Source organism: Macrobrachium rosenbergii, chromosome 19 (genome assembly GCF_040412425.1).
Source record: "Macrobrachium rosenbergii isolate ZJJX-2024 chromosome 19, ASM4041242v1, whole genome shotgun sequence".
NCBI classification, from domain to species: Eukaryota; Metazoa; Arthropoda; class Malacostraca; order Decapoda; family Palaemonidae; genus Macrobrachium; species Macrobrachium rosenbergii.
Window position 1 is genome coordinate 31,489,157 of NC_089759.1, and position 12,500 is coordinate 31,501,656.

Genomic DNA, 12,500 nt, shown 5'->3' on the forward strand with positions numbered 1-12,500 from the left:
TGAAGAGATTATTTAGTCATCAATTTTTTACCTGTCATAATGCTTTCAAAAATGTCATTATTGCATCTTCCTTCTCACTGATTTGTCAGTTCTCTTTTATATCATCAAACTAATTCATTTCTATTCCATCGTTTTGACATGTTCCCCATTAGACGATTATTTGCCAGACGTCTTCGAAACAACACGCCAAGCAATGCTTTTTCCTCTCATATCATTTGTCGTCAAAATCTTGTTTATATTTAGAAACAATAAAAGCTTATGGCCGTGAGAACATCGATACCTTATGTCTTAGGGAGTTTTAGGGTAATTTGATTACATTTCTTGTCCCTCGGCTCATCCATTACATTAATGGTAGCTCTAACTGAAAGGCTTGTTCAAATCAAAATTATTCTGTGAAAGTTAATATTCTTATTCCTTTTTTGATCGTTGTCTTATTGTTTTATTCACATTATGTCCGAATTATTAAACATTATACTTCATGCACATTCCAACGTCATTTGCAGGCTAAATTAATATTTAAGAGTGCCTGACAGCGGACTATCCCACGCATTTAGTATTCCACTCTTCGGGGCTTCAGGAACTCTTGACATTTCCAGGAGAATTAAACTATAACTAACCTAAAGCCCTTCTTTCCTGATATTATAATTGGAGTGGTAGTCTTCTCTTCCAACAATACCTACCTGTTCACCTGGCCAATGTTTCATTTGACTGGTACATTTGCAACCTTTCCTTGATTCTATGAACATCCCAAAGGGGATTACTGTCCCGATCACCTACCCAACCCCGCCCCAACCCGAGGCGGACAAACAGGTTTGCATGAGGAGGGTGGATGTGTCATGTCTCCCCTACTGTCCTGATCCATTACCCACCCCGCCCCCATCCGGGGCGGACAAACAGGTTTGCAGGAGGAAGGTGGATGTGTCATGTCTCCCCTACCCTCCCGATCCCCTAGCTACCCCGCCCTCACCTGTGGCGGACAAACAAGAAAGATCCACTCTGACTTTATTATTATAGAAGATAGTTACTCATTCTTATGCAGTATATTATACCTTACTACTGACGTTAACTCTCTCTGAAGGCCATTATCAGTCTTCTTTCGTCTTTCAAAAACTTGCACATGTCTAAGAAATACATTTCTATTCAAGAATAATATTTGTTATCATCAGATATTTTTTTATTTGTAATTTTTATTTGACTCGCCCAATTTGCAGTTCACTCAACACTCTTTAAATGTTTCTCCACTTCCTGCTCTGGGACATAACGCTCATGCAGAGCTCCTTATTTATAAGCAATGTACGGGCAGCATTTTCCCGAGATGTAACCAAGTCCCTGGACCTTTCCCTGAAAAAAGCGGGACGCCATATCTTAAAAACTAGCCATAGAATTTTCTTGAAAATAATCTCATTATGTTTGCCACACCCAAATTACTCCCAATCATGTAGGTGGAAACCTACCCTTATCCAACCTATCCGAACCTAGCCTAGAGGCATGTCAAAAAAACATGGCCTGGTGCAACACTAGCTTACATCTCAGGAATTTGCGTACGCGCATTGCTATGTCGAAAGTCAACAGCCATGATTAATCTTTAATCACCTTTTGAAAGGCAAGATTTGAATATCTTTTATTCACACATTTTCCACATTCTTTCTTCAGCATGTCCACCTGACAGCAACAAGGAGAGAACGCCTTACGTCGGGGTCAATTTGTTTTTATTCCCAAAGAGTGTTTCAACGAGACTCAAAACGGCTATATTCATAGAATCGCAGGTCGTTCAGTCAGTAATGTTCATTAGCGCGATGCCTGGGCAAGTGCTTGGAAGAGTGACCGACGTAAGTGTCCTTGACTATCTCATAAGACCAGTTAACTTGTAACTTTGACCTAATATCAGATGAGTGTCGCAAGGGAAAACGCCAAAATTCTTAATTTCTGATTTCTGGACTGACTTATAACCAATGTGTATATATATACAGTATATATATATGTGTGTGTGTGTGTGTGTGTGTGTGTTCGGGTGGGTGTGTGTGTGTATGTATCTATATGTACATAAATACACACACACATACTGTATATATATTTATATATATTTATATACGAAAATTTATATGTATTCCTCTTTTATGAGAATATATAAATACACATACCCAAACCCTTTTAGATCAACAAATTTTCATGACACATCTGCTTATCGGTGGGCGTTTATAATAGCTGACACCATTCCATAATTAGTTTCACTAATTATCACTCTCTCGCGGTATAATGATAGCGAAGCCGTCATGTCATTAATGATAATGTACCCAAGGGATTTCTCCTCTGTGGGTCGTCCAGTTGCAAAATGCTGAGTGGTACTGGGAAAGCTATTCTGCTTTGTTTTTGCATTATTTGATATTTCATTTGTGCGAGGTGCTTAAAGCTCACACACACACCTACACACATACACACACACACATATATATATATATACATTGTTATAAATCAATATATATATATATATATATATATATATATATATATATATATATATATATATATATAAATAACATGCACCACGTGGGATAACAGTTTATAAACACGTACGATTCTTTATACATGTTACCTGAATTTTCATGCAAAAAGAAAACTATATACACATACACACACACACACACACACACACATATATATATATATATATATATATATATATATATATATATATATATATATATATATATATATGGCTTTTTGCATGAAAATTCAAATAACTCGTATAAAGAATCGTACTGTTTATAAACTGCATGCACTCATTCCTTTCAGGAAACAGGGAACACAGGGCAGACCCCATCGCATTCAACCTACCCGATATTCCAAAGTGCTCGTTACAATAACAGAAAAAAAAAAAATGTTTCTTTCCCACACCCAGACCTTGTACCACGTTCCCAGAATAATGGAAGAATAATGAAAGAGTCCAGAAGCATCAATGGGTACGCGTACCAGAGAATGAAATGCATCTGGTTCAGTGTCCTTTGTTCTCGGTACGTGGCTAAGTATTACTCATGTGCTTACTCCCGTTATGACAGTCGCTACAAGTATACCGTTTATTGTGTCAGAGGTCATGCTAGGTGTTAATATGGGTAGTGGTTTCTTTGGGCATGCAAAGGGCATTTGTTGTTGCTGTTGTTGCACAATTAATACACAAATGTTATGATTGTAGATAAGTCTTCAATTTAATTATGCTTTTTCCTTTCTCTAAATATTCATTTATGAATGCATTGCAGGTGTTGAAAGACAAGGAAGTATGAAACAAAAGATTTAAAAAATGGTGTTTTATTCAAGCAGATAATAAATAGTTCATATCAAAAGACAGGTATTGGTAAACACAAAGGGCACGAGGTGACAGGGGTAACATGGTGTTAAAATAAATAGTAATGGGTGAAAAAAAAAAAAAAAATTGCTATGTAAGATCCCCAGACTCTTCAGTGAAAACCTTCAGGCACCTTAGCCTCGGGAGAAAGCTCGGTTCTAGACAGACTTCTTCTTCATATTCGCCCCATTTCCTGGCAGCCATCGCTAATGCGTCGAGGACATCAACCATGGGGTGGAGTGAACTACTGAAAACAAATGGGCAAACCATGTTAAGGTAAAAAACCGAAAGCTGCGGTTACCTGAGATAACTGAAAACGGGCAATAGTAAGGAAAAATTCCTTGTACTCATGAAAAACAAACAGAAGAATGGTACTTCAGATGACTAAAGAATTGAACTCTCTTGGAAACGACTTTGCTTTACCAAAGCAAAAGAAAGAAAACAATTTACACCTGGTTCTAAATCCGGCTCTGGATGTGTCACATCTAATTGAGCTACCTTGGCTCATCACATAACCCCCTCCTGAAATGTCACGAAAATCCATCCGTGAGGTATTGACATATTTAATATACGGTCATGCAAACTACAAACAAATGATCATGGGTAAATGCGTATAACCCTTCCTACATCTAGAAATGAGGAATTTAAGAAAAAATATATATATATATATATATATATATATATATATATATATATATATATATATATATATATATATATATATATATATCCATTATTACACTGAATAGCAATTATGTTTGAAAATGAAGTAAAGCAGATCACTTTTAAATCCCTAAAATAAGTGTTAATCAATTTTGTAAATATCGGATCGTTTTTATGTGACAGAGCTGAGAGCCAAACACGAGATCATTTAGGGAAATGATATGAAAATTTTCATTTCCTAAAGAAAATTGGCTCTCTCTCTCTCTCTCTCTCTCTCTCTCTCTCTCTCTCTCTCTCTCTCTCTCTCTCTCACACACACACACACACATACACACACACGAACATAAATATACGGATAGTTGTGTTTTCATATACAGCATAATTATTACTACTTTATTCTAATAATGTTCTCTCTCTCTCTCTCTCTCTCTCTCTCTCTCTCTCTCTCTCTCTCTCTCTCTCTCTCTCATTAAAATAGTGTTACATCATATATTAACATATATATTAACATACATTTGCCATTTCGTAAACATAATTGAAGTCCAAGAGTCCTTATGTTAACAGATACCTTTCAACATGTATATATATATATATATATATATATATATATATATATAAAGATATGTGTGTGTGTGTGTGTATGTGTATGTGTGTGTGTGTGTGTGTGTGTGTGTGCGAGTGTATGGGTGTGTATATATATATTATATATAGTATATATATATATATATATATATATATATATATATATATATATATATATATATATACTCACTGTTAATACTTAGATAGTTACTTGTACATATTATCTGTTTGCATGAATTTCTTTTTTGTCATTGTATTGATAAATGCGCTTATTCGTGGTCCTATATTATGAGAATTTTGTTCACGCGATCATGAATTGTATATGAATATACATCTAAACTGAAAATTGCTGTATCAGGTTTAATTTCAGTGGTATTTCTACCGTGCTATGTCTATTTCTGAACTAGCTGAAATGTCAAGTATATGTCTAGGTTACTCCTACAGAAAATTACTGCCATTTTATAATGAGAGAAAAGAGGATAGAAGTGAATAAGAGAGTGAAAAACTAGCACACTGACAAAAACAATAGAATTTCATATAAAAGCACAGTATAAAACGCAAGCTGTAAATAGCACCTACAGTTCATTAAAATGCATATCTCACCTTCCCCGTTCGATGTCATCAAAAGCTATCAAGCCTCTAAATTTCTCCCACGCATCTGCAGAAGAAACGGCCAAGTTTCTGCCGCTGGTGGCGACATCCATGATGAAGAAAAAGGTGATCGCAGCTAACGACATGAGAATAATGACCTCCGGACCGGCCCTCGAGAATTGCGAGGATCCAGACCTTTCCGTGACCCCTTCCCAACCTCTCATATCGAAGAAGCCGATGCTCCTAAGGCCTTCTCGCAGCTGGTAGACGACTGGGGAGAGAGCGCTCAGGGACATCTTTCCTCCCTGAAACGGAACAGATGAGCATCGGGGGTAAACGCTTGCTCGAGAGGATATTTAAGCAAAGATGTTTTTTAGGTGGTTTGGTTACGTGGAGAGAATGAAGAAGGACAAGTTGCTGGAAAGTGTTTATCAGATTTAAGTTTTGAGTTTAACTTGTAGAAGACTAAGTCAGTGATGGCTAAACAGGCTGAAAAATGTTGAGGGGAGAAGACTTCACTATCTATAAAGAGGAGCAATTACAGTAGTGAATATTACATTGTACGTGGATAGAGGTACGACTGGAGGGAGCTATGTGTGTTTTTTTTTTTCACAAAATGTTCATCTTTGATTCTGCAATTAAAAGATGGGCGTAGCAACGAATGCTGTTTTGTTTTTCTCTGTAGCTATCTCTTGTTTAACGCACACACATACACATACAGAAACACAATGTGTATACACACACACACACACACACACATATATATATATATATATTATATATACACATATACGCGCGTGTGTAAATCATTTTATCATTAAATGAACAGAACAATGAAAGCATATTTGTCTAAAGCAAGAGAATGACAGATATGCATGAACTATAAACTGTAAGAAATAAAATTATGCAGCAAGCTAAAAAAAAAAAAAAAGGGAGAAGTATTTAAAAGCGAAAAAAACACTGTAATGGGAGTTTATTTTCTATTGCATGTAAATACCGAATGAGAAAGACCAATAAAATGCAATTAAAAATTGGCAGGGGCAAGGAGCGGAAGTGAATGATCAAGGGAGTAAGGTAAACAGCAAAAATGGAACGAGCGGAAAAAATCGTGTTTATGATAAAAGAAAGTAGAGCGGTTAAGGAACCTTTATAAGGGGTGAATATTGATAAGAAAGGGTCTTAAAAGAACAGGTGAATATATATGGGGCAAAATAAAGCGAGATTAAGAAAAATGTGTGTAAGGAAGTATCACGACACATGATTGGCAAAATGAAATCTTTTTGAAATATTAAAATTAAATAAACTCGTTTGTAATAAATGCACTGACAGCTTCCACCTCGCCAAGATAACCCCCGCTTTAATTAAGTTTCGAGCCAAGAAATTGCTGGAACGTAAAATGAAAACTAATTATCTTTCCATTTACCTTGTTATAACTGGGTGCTCACTTTTTTTCAAGTACAAGAAAGACGGTTGGTCTCAGATGAAGGTGCCTGCGTCACGAAGGTCAGCAGAGAACTGGGGATTCGTCCAACGTCTAACGTGATTCTGTTATTTACGTGTCTAGAATGTAAGACCACTTGACCCAGCCGCGCCTGCCCAGACCTGAAAGCGTTATGTGCTCTTCTTCATTCGGCCAGGGTTCATGTCCTGAAGAGGTCCAAATACCTGGCCAGTGGGACGACCCTTGGCGGAATACATTTAGAACTATACAGACAGGGAACCAATAAGGATGTCTGTGACTTGTTATCCCCATTAAACGAGGGTAGTTTTTATGTTGTTGTTGTTGTTGCTCTTATTCTGCCCATGGCATGTGTCCCCAAGGAGCACTACTTGATCATGAACAGGATCGCCTCACGACAACGCCCTCCTCAATGTAGAGAGAGAGAGAGAGAGAGAGAGAGAGAGAGAGGCATTAGAGGCGTCTGTAACTTGTTAACCTAGTTGCGACAGAGAGGATATTCACTGTGAATTGTTCCCTGCGAAGGTCAGGGTTGAAAAAGGGTTTAAGAGATTATTCAAGGGGGTGTGTAATTGGCTTACATCTCAAAGACTCGCATATACATTCTCTATTCTTCACCTAACAACCTTCTGATATTCGTGATGATTTCCATCCTACGAGACTACTCTCTCTCTCTCTCTCTCTCTCTCTCTCTCTCTCAAGAAATCCAACAAGAAGACATTACCAGAAGCCGGAAGAACGTTATTAAAATAATGAAGTACCTATTTCTTTCCCATTCAGACTGGATGAAATTCATTTCTCTCGCATAGTGGAAATTGAACAATACGTTGCCGGTGGCGGTGTGTGCGCGCGAGATTATTCAGGTCACAGAATACAGAGTAATACTCAACCTGCTTATGACCGGTTTAGCTGTTTTTATCAGCATTTGCAATTCCAGGGTATTCGCTTTATTATACCCACACGCATGCTTTTAATTGAACGAGGACAAATTGAAGCTTTCTTTCTTGTATGTATAAGCAAACAGAGAGAGCAAATTCGTCGAGGCGTGAGAGTACCGGAAGCAAACAGCAGTAAAACGAAGTTCCATGATAGTAATATTATATGATGCGTTCAAACATAGGGACCGGCTAGAGTGTGTACACGTTTACCTCCTTTAAATCTTTGTTAATCTTCTCTCTCTCTCTCTCTCTCTCTCTCTCTCTCTCTCTCTCTCTCTCTCTCTCCTCTCTGATTTATTATAGACGCTGGTCTTCTCGCAAAAATATGATATTTAAGTTTTTTATGATTATTGTTTTTATAGTAACATTGTTGTTCGTTTAATTGATATCGACATCAATGACCCAGTTGTCACGACGCCAGATAACTCAAAATCATTCATTCATTCATTCTCTCTCTCTCTCTCTCTCTCTCTCTCTCTCTCTCTCTCTCTCTCTCTCTCGCCAGAAGAATAATGGTATTCCGAATGCATTTACTTGGGGGGACTCATGAAAATTAATACATATTCCTCCGCCTTTAGCCTCTCTCTCTCTCTCTCTCTCTCTCTCTCTCTCTCTCTCTCTCTCTCTCCCTCCGCAACCCATTTGCATTCGCACGACTTCCAACCAAAGCAAACCTAAAAGTCGTGAATCGAAACATCGGTATTTTATGCTTGATAAACTGAAATCAAAAAGCAGGAGGGGAGATGCAACAGGGAGCAAGAATACATACCACTAATTTTAATTAGATAAATACCGTGAATGAAAAGTGTAAACAAAATTAATTTGCTAATGAAAAGGGAAGGAGGGCGAAAGAGCAGACGTTACCACGACTGAGATTGGAAGAGTGTAATATCATTAGAGACAAAGAAAGCAGTCTTGATGTCAAAAGATAAATGGGACTGAAGCCTTGTTCCGTCGTTTTGATGGCTTTTTGAGTGGCTGCAGATTATAATACGAATAACGCACGTATGTATGTATGTATGTATGTATGTATGTATGTATGTATGTATGTATGTATGTATGTATTTATGTATGTATGTATATATGTATGGATTATAAATATAATATATATATATGTATATATATATTTATATATGTGTGTGTATGTATATATATAATATATATATATATATATATTATATTTATACCATACACATATATATATATGTATATATAGAAATATATATATATATATATATATATATATATATATATATATATATATATATATATATATATGTGTGTGTGTGTGTGTGTGTGTGTGTGTGTGTGTGTGTATTTGTGTATTTACACGAGGGAGTGTTGACGTTGAATGGAATAAAGGATGAAATGTTGAGAGTGATCAAAAGTTTTGTGATGTAGGGGCAAGTGTGTTAGACTATGTCAGTTTATGAGTGAAGGGTTTTGCTGTAACAGTAGGTCGAAAACAAGTCTCTTCTTATGTTTCCATAGCTTTTTAATAGATGTATGGATGCAGTTAAGCAAAACATCAGAGATAGGAAATAAGATGCAGATGCAGTGCTGTGGTGTAAGAAAACGCTTCGTGACTGGAGTTTGGAATGACCGATGCTGACAGAAAAACACAGCACTCAACAGAAGCAGTAGAGAAAAGTGGCTTAAACTTGTGGGAAAGGGTTTGAGAGTTTGTAAAAGAAGGAAGAACCAGGATAAGAAAAATGAATCGGAATGGAATTTGAAATGGTTGAAATTTTGAGATAAAACGTTGCAAATTGGCGATAAACGAGAGAAACTTCAAAGCTAGTGAAAGAAAAACAGAAAGTAAATGTGAGCAGAGTCAATCCCATGAGGGTAAGGGTACATGGACACCAGGAAGACAGAACTGTGAATTATATCATGGACAATGAAAAAATTAAAGGAATTGGTTGGTTCCTTTGACCGAAATATATTTTGTTCATAGAATATGTGAAGCAAGAAGGTCTTTAAAGGGATATATGCAAGAGATTGCAAGGAAACTTAGACACTTTGTGAAAATATATGTGGAAATGTGTGGTGGGAGTGTTGAGCCAGCTCTTATTTATGGTAGCAAAGATTGACTGCAAAATTAAGTGAAAGAAAAAAAGACTGAAGGTACTCAGATGAATTATTTGAGTAGCGTATGTGGCGTAGCCTACTAAATATATAAGTATATGTGTATATAAATAAAGATAAAATCCACGAAGGAAACGGAAACACTGGAGTGCTGCGAGGCCTTTCGACACTATGTCCTTTACTTAGCAGATCCACGAAGGAACGGAAACTGGAGTGCTGCGTGGCCTTTCGACACTGTGTCCTTTACTTAGTCTGCTAAGTAATGGACATAGTGTCGAAAGGCCCTCGCAGCACTCCAGTGTATGTCCTTTACTGCGAGGCCTTTCGACACTATGTCCTTTACTTAGTCTGCTAAGTAAAGGACATAGTGTCGAAAGGCCTCGCAGCACTCCAGTGTTTCCGTTTCCTTCGTGGATTTTATCTTTATTTATATATTCATCACGTTCCATATTTTCGTGATTCAGTTATACATATGTGTATATATAAATAAATATTTCACACATAAACACTGAGTTTCTCAATTTGTTTCTAAATTCTGGTTCTTAGGCTTTATAGTGACAATCGCATCCAAAACAAAAGAAGAAATCGAAAAATGAAGAGGACATTGTAGCTATAACAATATATCCGGTCAACAAATAACCAGCAGATTCCATATAAATACAGATTCATTCACATGCTATTCCTAGTTGTGAACAAACAAACATTTTTGCTTTTAGCATGAATTAGAGATTAAAACGAATCCCGTAATCTCTTTTAAGAACACTTCACCGCGTGGCTCTAATGCCCTCACCAAAATTAATACCCCGAAGCTTAAGTGATGTTTAACTTCAGTAAATTTCGGCGGAACATGGTCTCTCATTATGCGTTACCATTAAATCTGATCCTTGACCAGATAATTACCAGATAGGCTTAATTAAGATGAGGGTCATTAGTCAGCTGGGAACGTTTCAGACATATGATACCTCATTACGTCTCTACAGTCATTGTTTGAAGGGACCCGGATATGACAGTTCGTTCTACGTATGTCATTCAGTTAAGCGGAAGGAGTTTCGTTTATATATATACGCAACGTTGCTACGTTATTGTGTTTTCACTACGCGTGTGTGTGTATATATATATATATATATATATATATATATATATATATATATATATATATATATATGTGTGTATGTATGTGTGTGTGTATATGTGTGTATATGTGTGTATATTTGTATATATACATGTATATTTTATATATTATTTATATTTATATATATATTTATGTATATAAATAAATATATACATATATATATGTGTGTATAAATAATTCTATTCACAAATATTGCTCAACAGCAAATTCACAATGCCTCTGGAATAACAGACACCCAAGGGGAATTATAATTGATAAGTGCTTCGTCACCGTTGGGATTCGAACTGCTGCCTGGTTTAGTCACAACGATGTGCAGGGTACAGTGACTTTTAACAACTGACCCATCGAATCCCACTGGTGACGAAACACTTATCAGTCATAATTCCCCTTGGGTAGAAATTCCCTAGATATAGTGAACTAGATATTAACGATATTTTTTACTGAATATTTGTGAATACATACATACTTCTGACTACAATGCTTATGATATTATGCCTTCGTTTTGGGTTGAGGGTGGGTTTTGTGCTTACCATAATTCCGCATGGTCCATCTCAACAATCGGGAACGTGGAATCATCCAGCTAACTAAGTCAATCTCCATTTAATCCTGAACGTGAAATATCCCTTCAGCAGTCTGTTAACTTTTATTGGTAATATATTATTCGTCCTCATTGCCAAGGTTAAATTTCTTTTTTATGTTTACTTCTTAGGGTTATCGTCTTACACGAGATGATGTCTTTATATCTGCCAATTTTTTTCGTTGTTGTTTGTAAACGCCCCCTTCTTCACTAGGACTTTCCTCCACTATAATAAATCCGATTCTTCTTGCCTATTAGTAACACAAGAATAGGTATATCATTAGCTGATAACACAATACGCTCCATCTTTTTCTTCTTCCTTACATATACCGAAGACAAAAATGATCAGCGCTTTTCTATGTCTAGAATCTTTCACAGATTTTGCCTTAAAAATATCCTCTTTTATCTCAGATGGTCTAAAGCCATCTCTCTTGTACTAATTTTTTTCTCCTATCCCAGCAAGCAACCCTAACACGCCTGGCAAAAGCAATGACTGATGAAAGCCGTACACGTACTGCACATAACAGATACTTTCATAATTTTGTTTCCTGGTCCACACACACAGAGATTTATGTCATATATTTCATGTCTGTGAACCCATGTAACGTGTATCTCTTTTGAACGAAAAGTGAACATTATTACTATTATTCGTGCTGTTGTCAAGCGATCGTTAATAATTTGTGCCTGGTACACAAAGATGGAAAATGACCTCCAAACTGAGAGAGATTCCCAGCGGCTTTTATGAGAGACTGTATCGGCGACGGCATCTTGGTAACAAGGCAAGGATGTTGCCGAATAGTAGAATCATTGGGTTATACTGACATCGGTTTAGAATATTTTTGTAATCATTAATAAGACAGTTCCAAATGTATAGCGGTTAAAAGTGGCCGTAGCTACAATGGTTCAATAAGAAAATCCTCAAAACGATCATAATCCAACGTAGCGGGGTTCCCCAAGGCACAATTTGTACATTCTCTCTTAATCATTGAATTTACTGATACAATGCCGTTCGAGGAGCCCTGATAACAGAAAAACCAACCAAAGCGCATAATAGCATAAAGACCAAACTGCAAAGTTTGCCCGTAATACCACAGAACCTAAGGCATGGTCTAAATTCTTGGTAGCGGGGT

The 12,500-nt window shown here is 36.6% G+C and overlaps 1 protein-coding gene across 2 annotated transcripts; it reads right to left on the bottom strand.

Moving 5' to 3' along the window:
* Positions 1-3,074: 3,074 nt before the first annotated feature.
* Positions 3,075-6,861, bottom strand: LOC136848496 (uncharacterized). Of its 2 annotated transcripts, none has more exons than XM_067120775.1 (3): positions 6,600-6,861; positions 5,189-5,481; positions 3,075-3,584 (listed from the first exon to the last, which is right to left on the bottom strand). In XM_067120775.1, exons 2-3 carry the CDS (start codon positions 5,470-5,472, stop codon positions 3,431-3,433), a joined length of 438 nt encoding a protein of 145 aa, XP_066976876.1. In that variant the 5' UTR covers positions 5,473-5,481; positions 6,600-6,861; the 3' UTR covers positions 3,075-3,430. The 2 variants fall into 2 exon arrangements, with proteins under 2 accessions (XP_066976876.1, XP_066976875.1); XM_067120774.1 differs by having other exon boundaries at positions 3,078-3,587; positions 6,600-6,857.
* Between the last annotated feature and the right edge of the window lie 5,639 nt (positions 6,862-12,500).